Genomic DNA, 27,017 nt, shown 5'->3' on the forward strand with positions numbered 1-27,017 from the left:
CTTCTGCTTACACATTCCTGCTATTCCCTATTGCCTGTCTTATACCATGGCTATATGGTAATTGTCATTTAGCAGCTTACCCCAAGCCAACTTTCCAAAGGTCCTGTTGACACTGAGTTTTAGAACTTTGGTCAATACCATAGAATCTATGGGATAAAGTCCAAACTCCCTGGTCTTGCATTGAGAAGCACTGTGAAAGAGTGTGAAGACCAAGGATCTGGCCTAGGAGTCAGAACACATGTGTTCTATTTTAGAGCAGAGGAGGTTCATGGTGTGATTCAAAGGGTATTATCAGGGGTGATATGGCACAAGCATCCCCTAATCAGAGTGATAACTGACCACAAGTGTCCTGGAGGGCCTCTACTGGACCAGGACTAAAGGTCTAGTGGACCTTTAGTTGGTGTTTCAGGAGGGAGTTTAGAGTATGGAGTATGACATAGGGGCTCAAGGCAATGCCGAACTACCAGTGGAAGCAGAAGTATTTCAACATTATATAAGCTGGTACCCTCATATGGTACATACAAATGGGATTTCAGCCTTCAATATATGAGATAGGTATTTGGAAATTGTAATGGATGATAGAGTTTATTGTAGGGCCCTTTCCAGTAAACACACACAGCTTTAGGTGACAGGATTTAAGGCCTTCTCCAGTGTGTCACCAGCATCCATTCTGATATTTTCTCCTTCTTCTCTACCACATGATCCCTCTCTCCCACCAGTGTGACACATTCAGTGCCCAATATGTTCTGTGTCCTACCACCTTGGTGTTTTTCTCATGTCTTTCCTTCTTACTCAAAGGACCGGCACCCTTCTTTCTGCCCGGCTGAAGCTTCTGGACTCAGCTTGAAGGCACAGCTCAAGCTCCCTTCACTGACTTTTGCCTGTCCCAGACCAGAAGGATTTCCTCGCTCCTGTGGCCCTCAATGCTCATTATTCACACTCACTTGGCAATTACCAAGAGTACAAGGCAATATCTTTGTTATTTTATATGTGTATCTAGTCCCGGGCCAAGTTTTAAGTTTCTTGAAGGCAGAGGTCACAGGTCATTCTTCTTTTTTCCTTACGTGGCCATATTTCCGTATATATTTGCCAAGCGTCTACCTTGTGAGGGCTGAGGGTACAACCAAGGGCCCCGATCTCCTGTAATTCTCATTTGTCAGTTTTATTTTTTTTAACGTGAATAAGCTTACTCAATTCTTACAAGTCTTAGGCAAAGATAGGGACCCCAGTGTCCTACTGATAAGGAGTAAAAGCGCTGGCTGGCCCTTGTTGAAGACAGATTGATCTGGGAGGTGAAGTTTCACAGCTATCTGGACATTAAGGCCCTGCTGGAATAGTTTCACTCCCAGGGCTCCACTATTCCCACCTCCTGGAATGGTGTAAACAATGATTCACACCACAGTAGGCCTTTACGCTTTACCAAGCACATTCGTCATACGCATCAGGCTTTTAGGGAAGGTCAGGTTCCAACTTGTTAGCAGAGATTCACCTCCAGGTCACCAGACTTGAACCTATTTTGCTAAACACCTAGCATAATGAACGAACAAAAGTCTTCTCCCCTTAGCCTTTAATGATGAATGTGTCAAAGAGGGGACGGCGGGGGGGGGGGGCAATTCTACCTCACTGGTGTTTGACTTGTAGCAGAATACAGAGCCTATTTTGAAGTTCTCTGGCAAAAACCATTTTTGGGAATAGCGATTACGATTTTGAGCCAGGCTGTGATGGGAACGGGGAAAAAAACCATTGCGCACACGGGGTGGGGTTGGTGTGCTCCAGACTTCCCAGCTCGCTTGGTCGAAGTTCAGCGCTGGCAGAGAGGAAAAGGGGGTGAAGCGGGACTTTTCAGACTAAAGGGAGTTGGGGGATGGGCCGGGCAGTTGAGTGGGTTTGGTGCTGGATTCCGGGGATCCCGCACCTGTGGAAGAGACGGCGCCCAAGGTCCGAGGAGCGGCTGCCGGGGTCCAGGTCCACGGGCGTCCAGGTCCGCGGGCTGAGGTGTGCCGCTGGAGAGGGCGGGGCGGGGCGGGGCGGGGCGGGGCCAGGCGCACCTGGGCGGGGAGGGGAGGTGCGCGGGGCTGAGCCTGGCGGGGGCCGCGGCGCGCGCCAATGGGCAGCGGCGGGCTACGCGCCCCGCGCCCGAGCCGCAGTCGCGCCCTCTCACTGCCTAGCGAAGGCTTGGACAGCGCGCGGAGGCGAGCGCGGTGAAGAGGGGCCTTCGGCGCCGCAGCCGCAGCCGCCTTCAGGGCATGAGGATGGCCGTGGGCTCCGTCAAGATGCAGCCGCCGTGCGAGAGTCCGGCCCTGGCCGCGGCGGCGGCGGTGGCGGCGGCAGACGGCGCCTTTCGCCGCAGCCCCAGCGCCCGCGAGCCGGAGCGCGAGCCGCTGCAGTTGCCGCCGCGGCCGCGGCTGCGGGACCTGCCCGCGCTGCTGCGGAGCGGCCTCACTCTGCGGAGGAAGCGCAGCGCCGCCGGGGGCCGGGTGAGTGGCCGGGTCCTGCCGGCCGGGATGGGCGTGGGCGGCGCGCACGTGGAGCCCGCGCCCACCCTCGCGGGCGACCGAGGCGGGCGTCTGGAAGTTGGGGAGGTTCCGGGAGGGGTCCCCTTGTGAGAGACTGGGCAGAAGAGGGACCCGGGACGGTGGGGTCGTGGGGTTCCCCCAGGGGAGCGAAGGTTTGCCCTTCCCCCAGATGCACCTGACTTAACCCAAGCGCACCTGGATTCAGGCTGCGGGAACGTGAGCATCGCCGGAAGAAGGGCTGTTTGCCTGTCGCCAGAGGGGGAGCTGCAGGTGTCCGGTGCCTAACAGTCGGCCAGCCCTTTCCCGACAGGGAGCCTCAGGCCCCATGAGTGGGATCTCCGTTTTCAGGGGGCATGAGACGTGTGCGCTGGTGTTGGGACGCCTCGTTGCAAGCTTTGGCATCGGCACTGGCTCTGGCCGACGCTACGGACGAGGGGGAGACCTCGGAGTTGGAAGCTCCGGGGCGAGCTTTAGCTCCCAGGTTCCCGAGTCGCCAGCACTTAGTACTCGGCGACTCCCTCAGAATCTTAAATATTGACTTCCTGCTGGTGTGTTCGATAGGATTTCCTGGTGGAGGACGGTGCCTCATTGGGTTCTAAGGGCATCTAATGGCCCGAGCAGGTCAGACGTGTTTTGCGGTTAAGAGAAGCGGGGCGGCCTGGGGTCTTTCATAAGTCACCCAGCAGGCCCTGCCGGAGCCTCTGGCCACGGGGCTGACTTGTCAGGTGTCCCTGCTCACCGGAGCCTTGGGCACCTTTTGGTGGGTTTTACTGAGCTTTTAAAAATTTGCCATCCTTAAGGAGACTTGACCGAGAAGCTACCACAGTGTAGATTTTTTGGACTGTAAGTTAAAAAAGAAGTCTTGGTTGTCTGCCTTAAAAGATCTTACTGGGGGATTTTCAGCTCTTGCAAGATAAGTTTGTGGAAACTTGAGAGTTAGGGAGAAACACTGGGTTTGGTATGGACTCATCTGGTCAGGGAGGGGTCTGAACTGATGGAGGTCTTCGGCCTTTCTAGGCTGTGTTCCTACTTTCCTAAGAATTTTTCTTCCCGCGTAGGGATGACTGTACATGATCTACCTCAGAAGGATGTTTTGAGGATTAGCTGAGTGTAATAGGACATCTTTAGGTCCATGACCAGGGGAGTTTAGGAATTACCCACAAATGACCTTAACGTGTGGCGTACAGGATCGCCTGCAAAGAAAGCCAGGAAATGTGTCCCAGAGATGTGATAACTAAATAAACACAAGAACCAGAGTTATAGACCTTGCAGGCGTCTAGGGAAAAGTAGGTCAAATCATGTTCCTATTATCCTTGACAGTTACTTTTTCATGGCACAGAGTACTGAAGATGTGAGGGCAGCCAGGCAATCTGTGAGCAGAATTGCTGAGGGTTTCTTTATAAATAGATCTAGAGTGTTCATCTGCATAGAGGCTTGTGTTTCCCTTGCCTGGGATGATGTTGTGGTGGACCTTGCCTAGATACATATTTACTTAATTATTCTGAATGCAGTTACTTCAAATAATGTATACTTTATTGGCCCTTCTTTAGTTCTAATACTGTATGACTTCTCTTTGGGACTTTCCAAACACATTTCATAAGTGCATGGCCAGTTTTTTTATTGGAGGAAGATTGTCAAATTTTCCAATATTGGAAGCCCGTAATTTTCAACTTTTTTCCCCTCCTTTGGCTCTGGAACCACCTTTGTGTTTTTGGAACCTTCCCATCAAAGGAGTTGGAAAGGGTTTGAAAGAAAGAGAAAAATAAGTGAAATATGTACCCGTATTAGTTTGTTCAGGCTGCTATAACAAAATACCATAGGCTGGGTGGCTTAAACAACAGAAACATATTTTCTCACAGTTTTGGAGGCTGAGAAGTCCAAGATCAAGGTGCCAGCAGATTTGGTTTCTGGTGAGAACTCTCTTCCTGGCCTGTAGACAGCCACCTTCTTGCTGTGTTCTGACATGACCATTCCTTGGTGCACATGGAGGGAGAGAGATCTCTCTCTCTTTCCCTTTTCCTTTTTGTTTTTTAAATTGAAATATAGTTGACATACTATATTATGTTGGTTTCAGGTGTATTACATAGTGATTTGACGTTTGCATACGTAACAAAATGATCACCACAAGTCTAGTTACCGTCTGTCTCCGTACAAAGTTATTGCAGTATTATCGACCATATTCCTTATGCTGTATATGACATTCCCATGGCTTATTTATTTTATAACTGGAGGTTTGTACCTCTTCATCTTGTTCACCTATTTTGCTGCCCCCTCACCCATGACCACCTGTTTATTCTCTGTATCTTTGAGCCTATTTTCATTTTGTTTGTTTTTTAGATTCCACATATGAGCTCATACAGTATATGTCTTTCTCTAACTTATTTCACTTCACAGAATACCCTCTAGATCCATCCATATTGTCACACATGGCAAAATTTCATTTTTTTTTTTAATGGCTGAGCAATCTTTCATTATATGTATATGCGCCATCTTCTTTATCCATTCATCTATCAGTGGACACTTAGCTTGTTTCCATATCTTGGCTATTGTAAATAATGCAGCAGTGAATGTAGGGGCACATGTACCTTTTCCAATTAATGCTTTTGTTTACTTTGGGTAGATACCCAGATGTGAAATTGCTGGATCATGTGGTAGTTCTATTTTTAATTTTTTGAGGGACCTCCATACTGTTTTCCATATTGGCGGTGCCAATTATAACCTTAACCAACAGGGCAGAAGAGTTCCCTTTTCTTCATATCCTCACCAACACTTCTTGTTTGTTGTCTTTTTGATGACAGTCATTCTGACAGATGTGAGGTAATATCTTATTGTGGTTTTGAATTGCATTTCCCTGATGGTTAGTGATGTTGAGCATCTTTTCATGTGCCTGTTGGCCATCTGCATGTCCTCTTTAGAAAAATGTCTCTTCAGGTCCTTTTTTGTTTTTGTTTTTGCGGTACGCGGGCCTCTCACTGTTGCGGCCTCTCCCATTGCGGAGCACAGGCTCCAGACGCGCAGGCTCAGCGGCCGTGGCTCACAGGCCCAGCCGCTCCGCGGCATGTGGGATCTTCCCAGACCAGGGCACGAACCCATGTCCCCTGCATCGGCAGGCGGACTCTCAACCACTGTGCCACCAGGGAAGCCCCAGGTCCTTTTTTAAATGGGGTTATTTTTGTTTTTGATGTTGAGTTGTATGAATTCTTTATATATTTTGGATTAACCCCTTGTTGGATATATCGTTTGCAAATATCTTCTCCCATTCAGTAAGGTGCCTTTTCATTTTGTTGATTGGTTTCTTTCACTGTGAAAAAGGCTTTTAGTTTGATATAGTGCCATTTGTTTATTTTTTCTTTTGTTTCCTTTGCCTGAGGAGACAGATCCAAAAAAAAAATATATATATATATATATATAGCTAAGACTGATATCATACTGTACTGCCTATGTTTTCTTCTAGGAGTTTTATGGTGTCAGGTCTTACATTTAAGTCCTTCATCTGTTTTGAGTTTCTTTTTGTATATGTTGTAAGAAAGTGGTCCAGTTTGATTCTTTTGCTGTAGCTCTCCAGTTTTCCCAGCACCATTTATTGAAAAGGTATATTCCTGCCTCCTTTGTCATAGATTAATGGACCGTATAAACGTGGGTTTATTTTTGGGCTCTCTATTCTGTTTTATTGAGCTGTGTGTCTGTTTTTATGCTTTACCATACTGTTTTGATGACTGTAACTTTGTAGTATAGTTTGAAATCAGGGTGTGTGTGATACCTATAACTTTGTTCTCTTTCTTAAGACTGCTTTGACTACTTGGAGTCTTTCGTGTTTCCATATAAATTTTAGAATTTTTTGTTCTAATTCTTTGATCTCTCTCCCTTTTCTTATAAGGCCACTAATTCCATCTTGGAGACACCACCCTCATGACCTAGTCTAACTCTAAGTACCTCCCAAAGCCCCTCCAAACACTATCATCTTGAGGCTTATGGCTTCAACATATGAATTTTGGGGGAACACCAACATTCAGTCCATAACAGAAGGGTTTGAAGGAAAGAGAAAAACATGAGAGGGCTTCCCTGGTGGCGCAGTGGTTGAGAGTCCGCCTGCCGATGCAGGGCATGCGGGTTCGTGCTCTGGTCCAGGAAGATCCCACGTGCTGCGGAGCAGCTGGGCCTGTGAGCCTGTGCTCCACAACGGGAGAGGCCACAACAGTGAGAGGCCCGCGTACCACAAAAAACAAACAAACAAAAAAAAACATGAGAAATATGTGCCAAACCAGTGGATGACTTGTAAGCACCTGGGATCATGTGGTTAGCCCCTTGGTTACCAGTGCAAATAAATCATGGCTTAGATCTTTTTGTGGACCTTTAGTTTTGTATCTCGTGAGCCGTACTTCCAGATTACAGCTGACTGATTATAGGGACAAGTTAGCACAAATTCATTACTACTGGTAAGAAAGTAGCTTTGTGCATTACACAAGTTGGTAAGAAAGTTTGCAACTTCTGTATTGACCAAGATCTGATTTAGGAATATGTGAGACTCTTGCTCATGCTGTCTTGGGCTCCCACAGATCTTGACAATCTGACATCAACTGTCATCTGATAAGCTCTTTGTGGGTTGTGTTGCCCAACCCAGGTGCCTTGTAGGCTGTCTCTTATGAGGAAAAACTAAGCTGACGTTTGTTACTACAAGAACTCCTGGTTCCTTGGTTCAGTCACTTCTAATCATACTGAATTCAGAATGCAAACCGATTAAGACTCTTTGCACTGCTCTAGGCTAAGTGGGGAATGGCTAAATTTTTCTTTCTGGGAGGACCTCCTAAAAAAGTCAGTAAGATAAGGCACAGATTGAATTTCCACCAAAACCATTTAATTGTTTGTTTCTTTTTTTAAACTTTGTGTTATGGAGATTATGAGAGAATAGTATAATTACTACCTACCTTCAGCAGCTATTAACATTTTGCCAGTTTTGTTTCACTTATTTCTCCTTTCCCCACTTTTTTTTAATGGGGGCTGGTATATTTTAAAGCAAAGTCCTAAATATTATGTCATCTCATTCATAAGTGTTTCAGTTTACATCTCTGATAAGGGCTTTTTTCCTTAGGAATAAAAGAAAAAAAACATAAAAATTGTATGGCTTTCTCAAACCTAAAAATATTAACAAAATTCACAAAATATTAACAAAGTTCACAAAAAATTAACAAAATTTCTTAATGTAATTCCCATATTTAATTTTTCTCAAAGATGTCTTTTCACTTATGATTTGTTGCGGTCAGGAATTAAACAAGGTCTCATTGCATTTGGTTGTTAGGTTTTCAAATCTGTTTTATTTTATAACAACCCCTCCCTCCCCCCCTTCTTTTTCCATGCCTTTGATTTGATGGAGATAGCGGGTCATTTGTCAGGTAGAATGTCCCGCTTCTGGGCTGACTTCTCACTTGTGGTGTTGTCTAATTTGTACTTTTATTTTCAATGTTTCCTATAACCTGGCAGTGAGATGTAGAGGCTTGATTAGATTCAGACTTAAAGGCGAGCATCTTTGGTAGGTGTTACTGTGTAAAAGTGTTGCATCACATCATAAGACGTGATGTCTGGATGTTTCTCTCTTTGAGATATCAAGAGTGATTAGTGGGTTCAGGTAGAGTCAGCTTACCCTTGTACCTTTCACCTAATGATTGTAGCATCGGTCATTCATGATTGTAACCTAGATCCTTTTCATTAGAGGTTGCAAAATGATGATGATGCAAATCTGTCATTCCTCTTGCATTTATCAATTGGGATTCTGTCTATAAAGAATTTACCCTCATGAATTACTTAGGTCTCCTGAAAATCAGATCGTGTAGAAAAGACAGGGAAAAAGCTTAGTTTTTTTCCTTTTATCAATTTTCTGAGTTATGATTTAGTGCCCTAACAACCTCCCATGTTAATCAATGAGTTTTTCTTTTTCAAGTATCAGTAAGATCTTGTGGATCTTAATGTCTTTGTTTCAATCCATTGAAGTCAATACTCTTGTTGATGCTCAGTTTCTACTTATCTCCTGTATACTTTTTACAAGGCCCTAGTAGTCTCTAATACCTTTCTTGCTTTCCAGCACAAGGTATTCTAAGCTTATCTTGTCCATTTCCTGCCCCAGACCCAAAATCAGCCATTTTCCAAGGAGTACTGATTCTTTTTACTGAAAACCATTTGTTTCCCCCAACTTTTTCCTCTCTTAGTGGCTGCATTTTTTTTAACCTTTATTTTAAGCCTTTCATCTTAAGTTTTTGTCTCTTTTAGAATTCTTCTCATCAGATGTTTCTAAGACTCATTTTCTCCCTCTAATAAAATAACTGGTAACTACCATTCCCTCTTTCTATATATACTGTCAGGCTGCTGGGACTGGCTTATTTTGGGCTTTGGCTGCTGTGATATTTTCTGCAGTGTTCTACCACTTTCTTCATCTCCTTGAAATCTGTTTCATTTCAGCAGCTAGAATGATTCACCAGTTGTGCCAGTTCGACTGTTCACCGAAGTCCTCCAGTGATGCTCAGCCTTTGGATTAGTCTTCTCTCCCCTGACCCCTTCCCTTTAGCCACCCTTCACTCAGGCAGGGTCCCGATGACGTGACAAGTGCTCTTCAGACTTGAGACACTGGAAGTTCTCACTTTTTCATTTATCACAGTCTCTACCCCATGACTCCCTCTCAAAGAAGAACAGAGCTGCCCGTTTCCTGTGTCCGAGCTGGAATGTTTTAGGTGTGACTTAACACCCTCCTCTGCTGGAAATGAGACTTTGTTGATTGAGAAGCACATTCTGCTCCAAATTATACCAGTATGGCCAATTTATAGTCATTTTATACACACTTCTCATAGGCAAAGCATGTAATTTGTTCCTTGTATTTAAATTAAAATCAGTGGCTAACACTTCATAGCACTTAATTATGTGCCTTGCATGTTCTTATATAAACCTTAACCCTCACTACAAGCTTGTGTGTTCAATGCTATTATTTGTATTCTACAGATGAGGAAACTGAAACCCAGAGGTAACTTGCCCAAGGTCATTGAGTGGGTAGGGGAAGGGAGGTTTGAATCCAGCCAGTCTGGTTCCATAGTCCATGCTCTGACTTGACTCTCTCAAATGCACTGAGGGCAAAGGGTCTTATTCTGAATGCCCATAGCCTTATTGTACCTGCCCCTATGACCTTCCACTCTGACAGTGGTCAGTTCATGGTGTTGATAATGCCACACGTTAACTTTTCTTTCATTGGAGCACAAAGAGACTTGTGATCCACCTACTGGGATTGGGGTAGGGGAACTGAAGGCTGGGGGGAGGGAGCTACTGTGGTTATAGGTGTACGGTAACTAATATTTACTAAGATTAAAAGGTGCATTCAGTGTGTCCTAAGCAAAAACACCCAGGCCCACCTTGATCAATCCAAAAAGCTTGTGAATTCATCCTGCTTACTTCTTTTCTTAATCTGCTTATGGTAGCCTGTCAGAAGATGAAGGCCATTAAAGGGAGGTGTGCATCTTTCAGGAAAGGTGAGTCAGGTCAGTTATGAGGGCACATGTTGGTTTTATTTGAGAAACATTGACTTCCTACCAGCTCGAACTTTGATATCATAGAACTATGTTGACCATGTCTATAAGTAAAGTAAAACTTCATGAATGTCACCTCTAAAAATATTTGGGAAGAAGGAAAAGGAATTACAGATTCATTTATTCTATTTTAATTTCTTGTAATTCTAGCAAAGGACCTCAAGGGCAAGTTAATGCCATATTGACTTTCTTTCTCTCCCCTCCGACCCCCTCACACAGGCTTTGGTTGAATAATTAGATCAGAGGAAAAGAGCTTGGGCCACAGCTTCAGAAGCTGGGTTTGAGTCACAGGGCTATCACTTGCATGTTATTCTCTGAGCTCTCTAAGCCTCAGTTTCCTCCTCTGTAATGAGACACACTGTAGATCGGGTTTTTGTGAGAGACAATGTATGGGACGTTTTGGACACATTGGAGCTTAAATTTTTCCTTCCCCAGCTGGATGCTTATTCTAGGCAAATGGACTTTCAGAGACATATTTCTGGAAATCTAGGCACAAAAAATTTTGCTTTCATATGCAATGTCAGTTTCCAAGTTTTAGAAAAAACGCGATGTCCTAACATATAGTGAATATTTTAGATAGTGTCTAAATACTGGTGCCATAACAAAATAGTCTGAGTTTCACACTTGCACTGTTTCTTAAATTGATTTGGCAGTAATTGGTAACTTGTGCAGCTAAAAATAGATGGAAAGGTGGGAGAAAATTCATTGGGGATGACTTGGAGTACTTGTCATTTTTTTGCCTCAGTATTTCATAACAACCCTGGTTAGGAATACTGACCTTTCCAGTAATGAATATGTTACCTAGGAGTAATTTGTGAGAGGTTATTAGATTCTATGGGAAATTGAAATCGTTAAAATCAATGACTTTTTTCCATGGCTAGTTATTATTATGATGTATCGTTCATAAATAGGCATGGAAAAGGGAAAATCCACAGACACCACTGTGGATTCTGGCATGTCTTCTATCAGATTGAAACTTCAATAGTCCCCTAAAGGGAGGAGGTATTTTCACCTGTGAGGAAACTACAGTCCAGAGAGGTTAAGTAGCCTTCCATGATCACCCAGCTAGGAATAGTATAGGTAGAATGGAGCCCAGGACCGTCTGATTCCAAAATCTGTGGCCTTTCCCCAAAACCATGCTGTCTAAGACATTGACAATAATTATAACGTGGTGTATTGAAACAGTGGGTGCCCCAGACATTTCAAGTTTAGTGCAAAACACAGCTTATTTTCTTTCCCATGTCTTTAGTAATGGCTTCCAGGATCGATCTTTAATTACTCGCAAGATTTGGCGATGGCTTGAGCAGCAGCTGTCTGTCATCTCCCAGCAATATCAGCCATTGTACAAGAAACATGAAGGTTTGGGATGACTCATTCTGGAAGCCATTGCTCACGTGGTTTGGAAGCTGACTAGCTCCGTATTACAGATGGACTTGGAGATCTATAAAGCAAGTAGGTTCCTTTTCAGGAAGACTGGCAGAGGAGGTAGAATGTGTTTCTGGTAACCCAGGAGTTACATTTCTGAAGGTGACTTGTTTGATAATTAAGAAACTTCAGATTAGGAAGGGGGAAGTGTGCATACCTGTCAAAGTAAATGAACCCATTTATAATTGCATCAAGTTATTGAGAATACACAAGTACCTTTTAATAAAGTTAAGCTTTGGGATATTTACCTTTTAATGTGTGATTACCTGAAGCAAATGGCTCTTAACTTTTTTTTTTTTTCCCGAACCCAAGCCTTTTCAGGAATCTGGGATAGCACCCTAGAAAAATGCACGTGCAGACATAGTTTTGTATCTCATTTCAGAGAGTTTGTGAATGTTCTGAAGCCTGGGTCACCACACACCCCTAGTTAAAAGGCCCTTCTTCTAGAAGCAGCACCATGGCTCTATAATTATTTTACTTTTTATCTTCCTCTAAAAATCTGGCATAGTATGAAGTGCTCGTTCAGCAAATATTTTCCCGAATTAAAGCATTTTATTGGCTTGTTGAATTGGAAATTGCTCACCTCTAAATGTAGCAAAAGATTCAATGAGCCCTGGGAGGTGGTGGCGTTGATGGTGATAACTATTATTATTTAACAGATTCTTATATAACATTTATCATGTCCCGGTCGTTTGAGGTACTTTAAGAACATTAACCGATTGAACCCTCATAACAGCCTTGTGTGGCAGGTGCTCTCATTGGCTTCTTCTTGCCTAAAGTGGAAAATGAGGTACAGAGAGGCTAAGTAGGTTGCCTGAGATCACCTAATAAGTAGAGGATGCAAGATTTGAACCCAGGAAATCTGGCTCCACATTACGAGGTCTACCTGTTCTGCTGTATCCTCTCTCCAAATAAAAGAATGTATTTCCTTGATTATAGTCTCTCTCTCTTTTTCATTTTAATACTTTTGAAATAGGGATGTGTGTTAAATTGATGTGGTCATTTAATGGGATATTACTTTTTTCCTTGTAAAACTATTATTACATTGATAGTATACCTTAAAATTTTGGTGTCTTAGAATAAAACAACTATAGTAAGCCATGTTTTAGTTTTTAAATGTAGCTGAATAGTTTATCTGTAGAAATATCAAAGTAAATCGCAGCTTTAAAATGGTGCATACAAATCACTCACTTCTGGATCTCTCCCATGTATACATGTTATTAAACTTTTGTTTGATTTTCTCCTGTTAAAAAATAAATAAAATAAAATGGTGCATGCAAAGAAAACCCCTATTTGTGAAGTGTGAAAAATTGAATGAAGAGTATATTAACAATTTATCTGAGCACTGATAATTGGTTACGTAATGACTTAGATGACAGAGGAAAATACATTTAAATTTTTTCCTACAAAAAGCATGAATATCCTTAAAGTAATGTTGAAGGTGAAATTATATATACATAGAAACTTTATTATTGGTTCCCTCCAGATTTTTTTTTTTTTTGCGGTACGTGGGCCTCTCACTGTTGTGGCCTCTCCCGCTGCGGAGCACAGGCTCCGGACGCGCAGGCTCAGCAGCCATGGCTCACGGGCCCAGCCGCTTCGCGGCATGTGGGATCTTCCCGGACCGGGGCACGAACCCGTGTCCTCTGCATCGGCAGGCGGACTCCCAACCACTGCGCCACCAGGGAAGCCCCAGATTTTTTTTAAGTAAAATTTAAAAGTTAAACTTCCCATATAAATTCCTTTTTTTTTTTTTTTTTTTAAAACTAAGAACCTTGAGTATACCCAAATGCCAATAGATTTAGACTTCGCCTTTGAGTCACTGTACATTATGTGGGGAGTTGGCAGATCTTATCTTTTGGGACTCAGTTAATCTTTTTTATGTTTTATCTGCTTTGTTCCTGAGGCATTGGCTTCTCCCTCGTAAAATGCTTTTCTTTGCATTTTGCACCATTTGTGTTATGTGTAGAAAAAACATAATTCAGGATTTCTAATAAAGGCAAAACATACCTTTCTAAAGTTAAAGAGTCCAGAAAACCAGGACTTCTGCAGTCTAGCTCGTAGTCTTCCTGTATTTTTTTCTAACTTGTCTGGCAACTTATGCTGTAGCCCCATTGGTGGTTTTGCTGTTCAGTTCAGTCGAATTTGACCTTGTCAAATCATTTACCTGCAGCTGTTAGGAGGTGTACATGCAAATACTTATGATTGCCCGACACTTTTGCCTTTGGTGCTGACTGTAAATTTGTTTTGCTCTCGCCTGTTACTATTGAGGGAAGTGAACGGCTTATCACTTCTGTTTGGTCTAACCCTCTAAATGTTGAACATTTAGAGTTCATTATAATGAACAAACACTACAAATGGTTCACTCCATCATACTGTGCTGTGAATTTATATGTAGGTGTGAAATCTTCTTTTGTAGGGGAAAAGAAAGAAGAAGATGTGTGACGTTACCTGTTAGATATTAGGGGAAGTATGATGCCTGTTTCAATCCATGAAAATAGAATTTGGCTTTGGTATAGGAGAGAGGACATTTTTCTGTGTGTTTGTCATTTAACTACTGTGTGGATAAGTCACATAACGTTTTTGAGTCTCCGTCTCTAAAATGGAATACCAGGATTCTATCATGATGGAATTGATGGTGGGAGAGGGGACCAGTTTTCATTTCTTGGCCCTTGTCTGCCCAACCAAGGTCGGAGCAGTGGTCTCTCTCCGTTGAGATGCCACCTCAACCCCCAGAACACTTTGGGGCATATCTTAGACAGAGGGAAAGATGGATCTTTAATATTCACCTCATCTCTTGAGTTGAAGAGGAGGAAGATACTGCTTTAGTAGAAAGAGCATTTGAAGGAACAGGAAGATTCTGATTAAATCGAGAATCTGTCATACCAGAAGAATAAAAAGGACATACCTATGAATCTGTTTCTAGAAGATTAAATCATTTGGCCGTAAACAGAATTCTGGGAGAGGTGTCAGAAGAGGACTTGTGACTGCAGTCCTTTGTGTCTGGGGAGAGCTTACCAGGTGGTTTTATCTTTTAGATAAGAGTTTTTTTGCTATTTCTTGTCATCAGTGAAAGCTATTTCGTAGCCTTAAATGAGCATCAATATTTGTTTTCCTCTACTGTTTAAAATGTATGAAAAATCTTCAAATAGCAACCATTGAAACACCGAAATTTCCTACTCTTCTTGGCACATAACTTCTTTTAAAAAGAAAGAAAGAAAAGAAGCCTCCTAGTCATATTCTAATCTACCTTGACTATCTCATAAATTTAGAGCTTAAAACAACTCAGCACATTCAGTTCATCAGTAGTTGACTGTTCACTCTGCTGTCCTTTATGTAAGACTTTACATTTGCAAAGTGCTTTCACATTCTTATTTTACTGTTTTCATCGCTCTGGAGTAGGCATTCCTTTCGCGTATAGACAGAACAAGTTACTGAGCTTTTACATAGGGCACAACCTCACCGGCTGTGAAGCCAAGGCAGTGCCCACCTCACAGGGTGGGAGTGGAAGTAAATTAATATGCACAGCGCTTTTCAGACAGAACTGGTTGTGTTGAGAAGGCTTAGTGTGAATTGCTGCTGTTGTCCTTGCTGCCGTCACCATCATTGCCTGAAATGACAAATCTGAGGGATTTCAGGATAAAGCCCTTTGAAAAGCTGAAATAGGTCTCATTGGTTATTGTGATAGCAATTAAGTAAGAGGCTCAGACATTGGTATCTTGCTAAAGGTCACAGCGAAGAAGTTAAGAGTCAAGGGCTCTTTAGGCTGGAAGGGTCTCTGATAGGATATCTATGGTCTGCTCTCCCTAAAGCTGTCAAAAATGGGGTCTAAAGGAGGACTTCGCAAACTGTAGCATACACATACCTGAGAATCCCTGAGAGCTTGTTAAAACACAGGTTCTTGGGCCCCAATCTTAGAGACTTTGATTTCATAGGTCATGGATGGGGCCCAAGAATCTGCATTTCGGTCAAGTTCCAGGTGATGCTAATGCTGCTGGGTCATGGACTCGCAGTGGTCTAAAGGGCCTTAAAAGTTTGGTCCCCTTCAACATCAGAAAATTACTGAGTCTAGGAGTCTACCTGGTGTTCTGTTTGCTGCCTCCATAATGGAAGGACAAGCCAAGATGGCAGTCTGTGACTATAAGAACTTGATTGAATTAATAATATTGGAAACTCCCCCTTATTGGTTTCCACAAAGTGAGTGGCAGTTCCAAAAGCAATGAGCATTTGAAACATAAAGGGTGCATGGCAGCTGAGCGAATCAATTCTGTTTGTCAACCCCCTGCACCCTCTTTTGTGTTCTGGTCTATACCTTGGAGTCTGCCCTCTGGATGTGCATCACTAGTGCTCGCGCCATGTGGCTCTGGTTTGCGTTCAGTCAGTGGAAGGCCGGGGAGGAGAGGAGTCGGGGTGGGTGTCTGCCCCTTCTGCTTCCTGTCTCCTTCAGTGTGGTACTGGCAGTGACTGTGACCGTCTGTTACTAGCTACAACAGGCCAGTCTCTCCTCCATCACTTCAGCTCGCTCCAGCCTCCAGTAAAGCTGTGTCTTCCCCTAGTCCCTCCTGCCTATGGCTGTTAAAGCCTTGTCATTACTAACCCCTGTGTTCTGTAGCCTCTGCTGCTGGGTCTCGGAACCTTGCCCACACATCTTTGATAGGCTGTCTTTTGAGAGGACCCTTGATTGATATAGGAGCCTAAGGAAGAGCAGTGCTGGGAAGAGTGACAGTAGAAGGTGTAGCCTTGGGTGCCAAGAACCTTGTGAATGGAGTGGGCATGGGCAGTGATTGGCCCAGCCCCTGAAGTTTAGGTGGGGGGTAGAGGTGAGGAGTGCAGGGAAGGGGACTGGCCTCTAAACGAATGCTGGGTTAACCTCAGAAGATCCTGGGAGGTTTCTGGTGAGAAGCTATAACTGCGCCAAAATGTGACCCGAGTGCCGTTCCTGCATCATTTCTGAGCGTAAACTTGGACGGCTAGGGTTCAGAGTCAGAGAAGCTTTTATATGAAGAATTTGCTTTCCTCTTCTACAATTGCTGGACAGGTTTTTTGATTTTTGTTTTCCAGCCCCTGCCCTTTTCTCAGACACCCTTAGCGTTGTTAGTCTATACACAGGAGTTCTAAGGTCTTTTTGTGGTACTTTGATCTGGCTAAATTTTGTCACAGTATATTGAACATGTTCTGAAATGCCTGCCAGAACTACATTCACAAAGTAACAGGTAGTTGAATAGAATAATTACGCCTTCGGTTCCTTTGCCCATGGGTTCCAGCGATGGGCGTGTCAATAAGGTGAAAAACACTTTTCATGGTTTTGGCACTCAGCCACATCATCATCTACAGTAACCTCACCGTGAGGCAGGACCACAGCACAAACTCGTACCAATTCTGTGTGTTTATCAATTCTTTTCTATTGAAATGTTATGCCCAGGTTGAAACTATTTCACAGCTTGTAGAGATTTTTTTTTGGGGGGGGGGATAGTGAAGGTTATCTTAATACTTTGTCTTAATAAATGAAATGTTTAAAGACAAAACAGGCCCTTGATCTCAAATTTTCTGTTGTTACAATTCTTTAGGAAGAAGAAAAATTCTCCATGAGGAAGAATGAATTCTGGAATTTTTTCCCTCTTTCTGGGTTTTCATATATTTATGTGTCAGAAAACATGGCTATGTGAGGGAGTTGGGGGGTGTGACCTCATACAATTGAGGCAAATCATGAATCACCTTGTGTAACCGTGGCACAGATTTAAGGCATATGAGCCCTTTGTTTTTGCTGAATTTTCCCTCCTTTCTGGTCATTTATCCAGTAGGACTTGGTGGCTGGGCACCCAGAGAAGACAAGCCACAGAGGAGAGGATCCCAAGTCTACCAGGAAGGGGATGGTGCCTTCCTAGATGGAGGCTGCCTTGAAGCGGTGATGTGTGAGCATCACCTGTTAGTGGAAACTGACCAGAGAGAGTGAGGAGGGGTTCTAGCGCAGATGACCCCGAGAGAGTTTGTATCCTGTCCAGGGAACAAAGAGGAGCTCAGTGTAGAGGAGGGGGCATGGCTGGGACCCCATCGTAGGCTTCTTTTCCAGTCTCAGACCCTGGGGTGCGGACGGTCCTTGCTGATCTACCTTGTTTCCACCTCCTAGAGTGGAAGACCTCCCCATCTCCCTGCCTGGCGAAGGAGCCCTTCTCTTCTTAGTATCTCCGTCTCTGATTAGGCCCGGAGAAATCTCTGGGAGCCTTTGTCCTGGTGTTTTGAGGACTCATCTCCTTACTCACTTCCCTTTGAATGAGGTATCCATCTTTATTGTGGGTTTGGTTTCCTTTGGCTCTACCCTTCTTGTTTTTCTCTGCACGTCCTCCCCCAAGCTTTGTTCCCTAAGGCTTTTCTCGTGGACCGTTTTCCCTGCACGTCTTCTCTGAATCAGCTCATCCTATTGTTTGCTCTCCTTGTTTCCCTGCACAGCCCTCCTATTTCTTCATCCTTTTACCATTTACCTGGCTCCAGCTGAAGGCTGTTTGATATGGAAGGGGATGCTACATGCTCTTTTTAGAAGTTTGGGTGATTCAAGCCCACTTTTTCATGTTAAAGATTATTAAGACTCTCAGGGAAGCCCTTATCCAACCTCCCTTAATTTTTCTTTTAAGATGATTTAAGCTCTTACAGCACTTATATCACCCTTTCCCCCTCCCTTCCTTAATTTCCCAAGACAAGAGGAACTTCTGCAAGAGCTTGAATAACCACTGTCTAACTGGTCTCCATTGGGGGATGCAGAGTTTACAAACATTGATTTCTGATTAACATTACATTTTCAAAACTACCTCCTTTAAATAGAGACTTCTGTCCTGGTCAAAGGATGTGTTCAAAAAGGTATTCCTCTGGTGAGAACTAAGATTGTGAAATTCAAAATCAGTTTCATTTCTTAATGACCGTAATAAATGTAGAACCTTCATTTAAGCAATTAGCTGTGGGAGTACAAGGCTAAACAGAACGCAAAGTAAAGTGGATTAATGATTTTGTCAATCATTCTTTTGCTGCAGGCAGCTTCTTAATAATGTAGCACCTACCCCTTACATCCCAGACTGCTGTCCAGTGAGTCATCCTCACTTTTGCATTTCCTGGTATCTTTTCTTCCTTCTAAAAGTCTGTATAAGGCACCTACCATCTGATTTGTCAGGATAGCCTAGGTTTTGCTGCAGTAACAAATGTACCCCCAAATCTTTGTGGCTTAACACAGCAGAAGTTTTATTTCTTATTCACAGAAAGAGCATTTTGTGTCTGGGTGCTTGCCAGGGCAGCTGTCCTCCATGTGGTGGCTCTGCTTCCATGATGCATTTCCATGTCATCACCTTCCGCGATGACTGTGAAATGTGAAGAAAGAATGGAGAATTTCACAAGGGCATTTAAATGCACCTGCCTGAAGGGACTTTTGCTCTCATCTCATTGGCCAGAGCAAGTCACATGACCTCACTCATCGCCAGGCATCAGGGAAGTGTCCTCTTCCCAGGAGCTCTGAAGGGGAAAAGGGACGCAGGTATTAGGAATGTCTCCCTCAGGATGCAGAAGCAGAGAAGTCAGAAGTGAATAAAGGCATAATACCAGTCTTGTACGTCCAGCTGGGGAGGTAAACATGTTTGTAGTGTTACAATATAGTCTTACAAAGCTGTACAAATTGCAAAATACATAGCACGATAATGACTATGGTAGAACAAAAAGCACCTAGAAGCACAAAGTGGGAACATCTACCTCCCTGGGCTGGAGACGAGAGGAAAACTTTAAGTGGAGGTGACATAAGGGCCGGGCTTTGTCTGTTTGCCAGGTTTAGGTCTGCGTTACCTTGGTAAGGGTGGTATCTGGTCTTATCTTATGTGCTGCATCACAGTTCAACTAATCATTTGGGATACAGCTCTAAGAAATAGGCTTATCTCTTCTTCAAGACCTCAAGAAAGAAATGAAAGCACAAATGAACGCAAGAGAACAGATCTGCCAGTTCCCATGAAATGTGACACACAGTATCCTTCTAACGAAGGCTTGCAAACACTACTTCTCCTGAGCAGTTATGTTCCTGATAGTTCTTTGATCTCAAAAATTAAACTTGCTCTTACAGTAGGAAAAGAACAAAGCAGGTGTAAAATAGCAATCAAGGTTAGTTATTAGGCAACAAAGGTTGTACATACTGCATTTTGATTTGCCCAGAGATTCTGACATATTTTACATTAGATATAAATGTGAGTAGTGTGTTAACAGTGCAAAGAATTTGCTTTATAGACAAAAGAAGACAGTCTTGTCCTCAGATCTAATAAAGCCACCTTCTTACCGTCTTTCACTGCTGTAGCCCCAGTGGCCTTGTTGCTGGTCATCCATCATGCTGGGCATTCTCCCACCTCAGGGCCTTTGCACCCGTTGTTTCCTTTATCTGAAAGCTTCTTTCTCCAGATACCCACTCACCTACTTCAAGTCTTTGCACAAAGGCCATTCTCTTGATGAGACGCACTGGGCACCCTATTTAAGATTGTAACATTTACCTCCTTCCCGTGTCCTATTCCTATTCCACCTTCTAATAAATAATTGATAATTAACTTATTTATTTTGTTTATGCTCAGTCTTTCCGCACTAGTATGTAAGCTACCCAAGGGCAAGGATTATTGTCTGTTTCATATGTGGTTGTAAATTAGACCAGTGCCTGGAGCATAGTAGGTTCTTAATAATGCTTGAACACATGGGGGATATTTTCTTCCATTAGACTTCCTCTAAACTGTACATGAAGTTGTATACTTACATTTATTTCCTTCCATAAAACTTCACCACTTTGTAATTCACTAAATATTATAGCGTACCTGCTACCATTCCCTCAGGGAGCTAGATTGGGGACCACTTAAGGAGCTCATAGTCTGGTGGAGAAACTTGTCTGATTCTTCTTGTAGTAATTAATTAAATTTAGCAAGTATTGGAGTGCCTATAGGTATAAAAGAGGAAGTTTGTTCTTTTTGAGTATGACATGCCAAGACTTAAGATTTGTCTCTATATGTCATGAACTTTCATGGAAAACCTCTTGCCCGGTGCTGCTTGATCCATTCCAGTGGCTCTCAGCTTTTCCCTCTGTCATGAGACACAGGAAGCATGGTCATGGCGCTCACCTGCTTGACCATCCCAGGGTTATGTTGCATCCTTGGTCAACAAATGGTAGATTGTTTCTCCCATGAGAATTCCACCGATCTATTCGCTATATTGCTTTAAAAAACCAATCTGCTTTGATTTAAGAAAATTAAACCTCAGTATTTCTCTTACTAGTAATAAAGCTTTTGTGGCAAATAGCAACTAAGTTAAGGATGTCACCATGGCCCATTTAAGAATAATTGGTTTAGACAATATATACTATGAGGAGAAAGGAGATTGGACTTGATTAGCAGGATGGAAGGGAACTACTGGGGGGAGGTAGTATTTGACAGCAGGACTTAACTTACTATACCACGCAGAGAAGACAGTAGACTAGGTCAGGGCAGAAGTGAGCATGGCATGTAGGAGGGACACTGAGGGATGGGCCTGGCTGGGGCAGGAGTACAGGGTAAAAGGGTTGGATCTGTAAATTGAGGGAAAGTGATGAACAGTCTTGAGTTTGTCTTTGTGCTAACCTTGTTATCAGCAATGGAAAGTGTCATTGCAAAACCTGTGTGCAGTAGAGGTTGCCAGACTTTGTATTTAATGCCCTAGTAAATTTTTTTTTTTTTTTTTTCTGGTACGCGGACCTCTCACTGCTGTGGCCTCTCCCGTTGCGGAGCACAGGCTCCAGACGCGCAGGCTCAGCGGCCATGGCTCACGGGCTCAGCCGCTCCGCGGCATGTGGGATCTTCCTGGACCGGGGCACGAACCCGTGTCCCCTGCATCGGCAGGCGGACTCTCAACCACTGTGCCACCAGGAAAGCCCCTACCCTAGTAACTTTTTTTTTTTTAATGGAGAACTAATGTGTGACTTCAGATTTCAGAACACACCCCCTAATAAAGAACTGCTCTTCATAGTTCTATAGAAAAGTACTACATTGTTTTTATTCTTATTGTGCCTCACACTGACATTTGAGAACCACTCCATGCAGTACATATATGGGTTTGGGGGACAGAATAATGTTGAGACTGTATGTGGACGGGATCTAGCAGTGAAGGTTGCAGTCACCATCAGTTGACAAAAACATTTCTTAAAGTCTAGTCTAGGTGGGTGGGGTGCAGAATGGGAAAGGAGAGGTTGAAGGCAGCAAAATCCCTTGGGAGGAGGTTGTCCAGGTGACAGGGGCCGAGGGTCTGGTGTGAGATGGAGGTGTTGGAGTGAGAGGTCTGAGAATTTGGAAGGTCAGGATGCCAGGATTTAGTGATTTCCTCTCTGTTTTCATGGGGAGCTTAAAATTAGCAAGAACTCAAAATAAGTTCCTGGTGTTGAAAGGAATATAACTGTCAGAAATATGACCAGGGCTTCCCTGGTGGCGCAGTGGTTGAGAGTCCACCTGCCGATGCAGGGGACACGGGTTCGTGCCCCAGTCCGGGAAGATCCCACATGCCGCGGAGCGGCTGGGCCCGTGAGCCATGGCCGCTGAGCCTGCGCGTCCGGAGCCTGTGCTCCGCAACGGGAGAGGCCACAGCAGTGAGAGGCCCGCGTACCGCAAAACAAACAAACAAACAAAAAAAGAAATATGACCAGAGGTGGTCTCCATACAGAAGGTCTTAGATTCCTGAGACGCTTATTTACGAAATTATGAGAGCGTGTGTGTGTGTGTGTGTGTGTGTGTGTGTGTGTGTGTGTGTGTGTTTGAATGAAAAATCGTGTGTAAGTCAGCTTACGTGAGGGGAAATAGAGGGAAAGGGGATGCTTTTTAAATGACTAAATGGTGGTATTTGGACATTTTTTGAAGTTTCTGTGTTTTGGTTCCAGGAAGGAGACATAAAGGGCAGTCTGCTCTCATTCTTGTGGGTCCCTCAGAGTTGGTCCTGCCTTGTGGCCTCAGGGAGATGGAAATGGAGGCCTCCCTCTCTCCTGGTCCTCCCCACTTCCTCCCCCTCCAGCGCCTTGTCCTCAGGCTGCATCTGCTCAGTGCCAGGTCTCCACCTTCAGTGCCAGCTAAGCATAGTGCCAGCTGCCCTCAAACTCGACCTTGGGTCAGGCAGAGGAAGGTAACGTAGGAGATAGCCCATGTGGGAAGAGAGGCAGCTGACTGGATAAAAAGGAGAGTATTTCTTTTAATCCTGCTTGTCTTTTTCCAGTTCTTAAATTTCTGTGTATGTGAAGTCCAGGGAATTGTGGCCTAAGGGTACCCATAGCTGCTTGTCTCAGTAGACTCAGGTAGAAAATTGCGAAGTTTTTCGAGGCTGACCACTCAAAATCCACCTGCCTTCTGCTTGACATTGAGAAAAACAAAACCCACTATTTCTTGCTTTCATAAATTTCCTGATAGCTCTTGCTTCCCACCCTACAGGATGAAGATTTGGCTCATTTACGTGACAAGTAATGTGCTCCCCCCAAAGCCTACCTCCCTCTTGCCAGTGTCCTTGGGTAATTGAGTTGTTACTGGGCCAGAGTTCAGAGGAGCCTTTTGTGTTCACCTAAACTTGCCTCTGTAATTGGATTTGGGACTGAGTCAGTCAGGGGTCTTGATTGCAACCACGAGAAACCAACTCTGAAATTACTAGAAGGGTGTCGGAGGGCAGGTCGGCCTGCAGAATTATTGCAAGACTGGAGAGGTAGGCTTCAGATGGGGCGGGAACCAAGGATGTTTCCAGAGAAGAAGCCACAGAATGTAAGCATTAAGAGCACGAATGTTGCGAACAACCAGCCTGGGTTTCTCTGCCATTCACCAGCTGAACAAACTGTAGGCAAGTTACTTAACCATTCTGTGCCTTCCAGGATAGAAATGCATTCATATTTGTAAGAAGTGCTTAAAACAGTGACTGGCAAATAATAAGCAGTATCTCAGTGTTTGGTGAGTATGATTTCCAGCTGAGGTTGTGCATGTGTATACATATATTTCGGCTTTTAGCTGCTAAATATAATGCCAGGTCGCTGTCTGGGCTGCAGGCTGCTTCCACGCCCACAACCTCTTCTTTGCCGGAACTAGCTTTTGCTTATCACGAATTGCCAACCTTTGTTCAAGGGCTTTGTTTCAGTTCTTCCTGGTTCCCTCAGAAACATCGATTCTGGAACTTTATTAGCAACAGAAGCACATAAAGATCACAGTCTCTACAACTGGGGCTTTAGTTTTACTCTGTCACCCTGAGCGATAGCGTATCAATTTTTTTCTGCCACTTAGTGTCTTCTTTTTCTTTTTTTTTTTTGCTACTATGTTTTCATGATCATTACTAACATCCCCCTTACTCTTTCCTCCTGTTGTTTTGTTCAAGGAGAAACAGCCAGAATGGAAATTCTCATAGATGATAAATCATCCTACCTCTGTGAAGGGTTTTAGGAGCCCCCCTCTTTTTAAAATGTAGCATTAATATTTAAACATATTAATATTTAATAATTAACATTATTGCTTATTAATGTTATTTAATTATTGTTAATATTTTAAAGAGAACAGGAAAATTTTTTTAAAATTTATTTTAGGCCACGTTGGGTCTTCATTGCTGCGTGCGGGCTTTCTCTAGCTGTGGTGAGTGGGGGCTACTCTTCGATGCGGTGCGTGGGCTTCTCATTGCGGTGGCTTCTCTTTGTTGGGGAGCACGGGCTGTAGGTGCACAGGCTTCAGTAGTTGTGGCACACGGGCTTCAGTAGTTGTGGCTCGTGGGCTCAGTAGTTGTGGCTTGCAGGCTCTAGAGCGCAGGCTCAGTAGTTGTGGCTCACGGGCTTAGTTGCTCTGCGGCATGTGGGATCTTCGCGGACCAGGGATCAAACCTGTGTCCCCTGCCTTGGCAGGCGGATTCTTAACCACTGCGCCATCAGGGAAGTCCAAGGAGATTTTTGTAATATGTATTCTTTTCCCTCTTCAATTTGGTTCAAAGACAATTACATCTGTCCATTCTTTTATTGAAATAGCCTTTTTCTTAAGTAAGATTATTAAGAGTGTTGGTTATTCTGACAAACCAGGGCACAGTGCATTTATAGAGAAGCTTTACTTAAGAAAAAAAATCAATGACTAGGTGTAGCCCATGTGTTGAATCTGCTGTTTTGGGTCCCAGGTTTAGTTGGTTACTCTGTCTCTCTCCCCGCCAAACACATATAATATCTTGGTGTATGGTCTTGCAGTTCAGCCTGTTTTTGAATATGTAAATATGAATATTTAAATATCTATTGAATAATTTAAAGATTCAAGTAGCTTAAAAATTTTTTTCATTGACTTTTTAAAAATTAATTTAATTTTTTATACAGCAGGTTATTATTATCTGTTTTATACATATTAGTGCATACATGTCAATCCCAGTCTCCCAATTCATCCCACCACCCCCTCCTCCGCTCTCCACCCTTGGTGTCCATAGATTTGTTTTCTACATCTGTGTCTCTATTTCTGCCTTGCAAACCGGTTCATCTGTACCAGTTTTCTAGATTCCACATATATGCGTTAATATACGATATTTTTCTTTTTCCGACTTACTTCACTCTGTATGACAGTCTCTAGGTCCATCCACCTCACTACAGATGACCCAGTTTCGTTCCTTTTTTTCACTGACTCTTTAACGTGAGAACTGTAGAATCATTATAATGAAATGTTAGCATTTAATATGAATATATATAAAGTAACAGTGGGCCCAGGTTTTATCTCATTTGGCAGGCTGTATAACGGGATGATTAAAAGCATTTTGTTTCAATTATATACATACATACGTTTGTGTGACCTGGGTCACCACATAAAATGTACTTCTTACTGTGGGTTGTAGTCAAAAAAGTTTAAAAAGCAATGATTAAAAAAAAAAAAAAACAGCCATAGCTTATTGCAGCTGTGTCTCTGCTCACCTAGTGGTGGGTTCCTCCCTCAGGCATAGATGAGTCGGAGAGAGCCAGACAGGTGGTTTAAAATTGAATGCATTACCCGGTGAGTAACAGGACCATGACTGTGGCGAGGTGTTTGTTGTTCAACTTGAGACACACAGGACTTAAGTGAGAGTTATGTGAAAGGAATAGCCTGCCATGAGTCATGGAATGAATTTTTAAATGGAAAGCTTTCAAAATGAAGTTCCCCTCTGTGTGTCAAATGTAGTCAGCAATAAGAAATAGGGATCGACTTTTGAAAACCTTCTGTTAGCATTGAATCTTGACTACAGAAATGTGGGTGAGAGTGGAGAAAGCCCAGTTCTGTTCTCTGCAGGTGGAACCGGACTCATCTTCATCTTCCTATTTAAGGCTTTATTTATACTGGGTGACTCTGATGACTCTTGTGATGCATTTAAATATATTTATAAGGAGAAAACACCGGTACACAATTGTGGTAATTAACTCCTGGAGCTTCCTTTGCTCCTGATCACATTTCTAGCGTTGCTATTTAAAACCTCATTGAAATTAAGAAGTAGGTTTGACAAGGCATTGAATCGCCCCATGGCCTGGAGGCTCAGGCAATTCACAGGCAAAGTTAGAGCCCGGAAGAGCCTTAGACTGCATAGTATGGCTTTAGTTAGGTGTTTATTTACTTTGTTTTTGAGATTATCATTTTTAAGTAAATTTGGAATTTCAAAACCTATCAAATATGGTTTAAAAATTTTTTAAATTATTGTGGTGTGGCTTCCGTGGTGGCGCAGTGGTTGAGAGTCCGCCTGCCGATGCAGGGGACACGGGTTCGTGCCCCGGTCCGGGAAGATCCCACATGCCGCGGAGCGGCTGGGCCGGTGAGCCATGGCCGCGGAGCCTGCGCGTCCGGAGCCTGTGCTCCGCAACGGGAGAGGCCACAACACTGAGAGCCCTGCGTACCGCAAAAAAAAGAAAAAAAGAAAAAATTATTGCGGTAAAATACATGTAACATGAAATTTACCATCGTAACCATTTTTAAGTATACATTCAATCGTGTCAAGCGCACTCTCATTGCTATGCATCCAATCTGCAGAATCGTATGTGGGTTTAAAGCCAGAACGGTATAAAAGCTTTATTATAGGTATGCTTTTACTCTAGGGTTTTAACAATATTTTAGTATTCTAAGCTTTTCCATTAACTCAACCAGTGTCTTCTAATTCATGCTTCTAAACTATGTAATAGAAATAGAAGGAAATCCTTGGTTACTCGCTCACTGCTGTCCCCTCCCCTCTGTGAACATACTCCTTCTTTCTTGAAAGTTCTCGGTCAACTCAGTTTCTCTTATAACTATTTTTGAAGGAGTCTTGGCATTTTATTTCAAGGGACACGCATAACTGCAGACTCAAAATGGTGTAGAAATACTTGCATCTGCAGGACTCATACCCTGGAGAGGGGCATAACTTAGGAAATATGAAAAGGTTTCAATCTTGCATTCTTTTGCAAAAATTTTGGTCTAATTCAGTTTTATATGCGATCCATAAATGAGTTTTAAAATAGTTTTCATTCTAGCTTAGTAACTGCTTTAAAAACAACTCTCTTAATGGGCTTGACAAG

At 43.3% G+C, this 27,017-nt stretch overlaps 1 protein-coding gene across 3 annotated transcripts in view; it reads left to right on the forward strand.

Moving 5' to 3' along the window:
* The first annotated feature begins 2,145 nt into the window (after positions 1-2,145).
* RAPGEF5 (Rap guanine nucleotide exchange factor 5) overlaps positions 2,146-27,017 on the forward strand; it is a 223,346-nt gene continuing 198,474 nt past the window's right edge. For 2 of the 3 annotated variants that reach the window (XR_003795161.1, XM_029233225.1), the window contains exon 1: positions 2,247-2,477. Coding sequence is in view for 2 of the 3 variants with exons in the window: in XM_029233225.1 (XP_029089058.1) it covers positions 2,247-2,477 (231 nt within the window). In the remaining variant the exon portion in view is untranslated. Of the gene's footprint in view, positions 2,478-27,017 lie in introns of all 3 variants that reach the window. The other variant, XM_029233224.1, reaches the window with a different exon arrangement.

Source organism: Monodon monoceros, unplaced genomic scaffold (assembly GCF_005190385.1).
Source record: "Monodon monoceros isolate NGI ecotype Baffin Bay Population unplaced genomic scaffold, NGI_Narwhal_1 Super_Scaffold_2, whole genome shotgun sequence".
Taxonomy (NCBI): Eukaryota; Metazoa; Chordata; class Mammalia; order Artiodactyla; family Monodontidae; genus Monodon; species Monodon monoceros.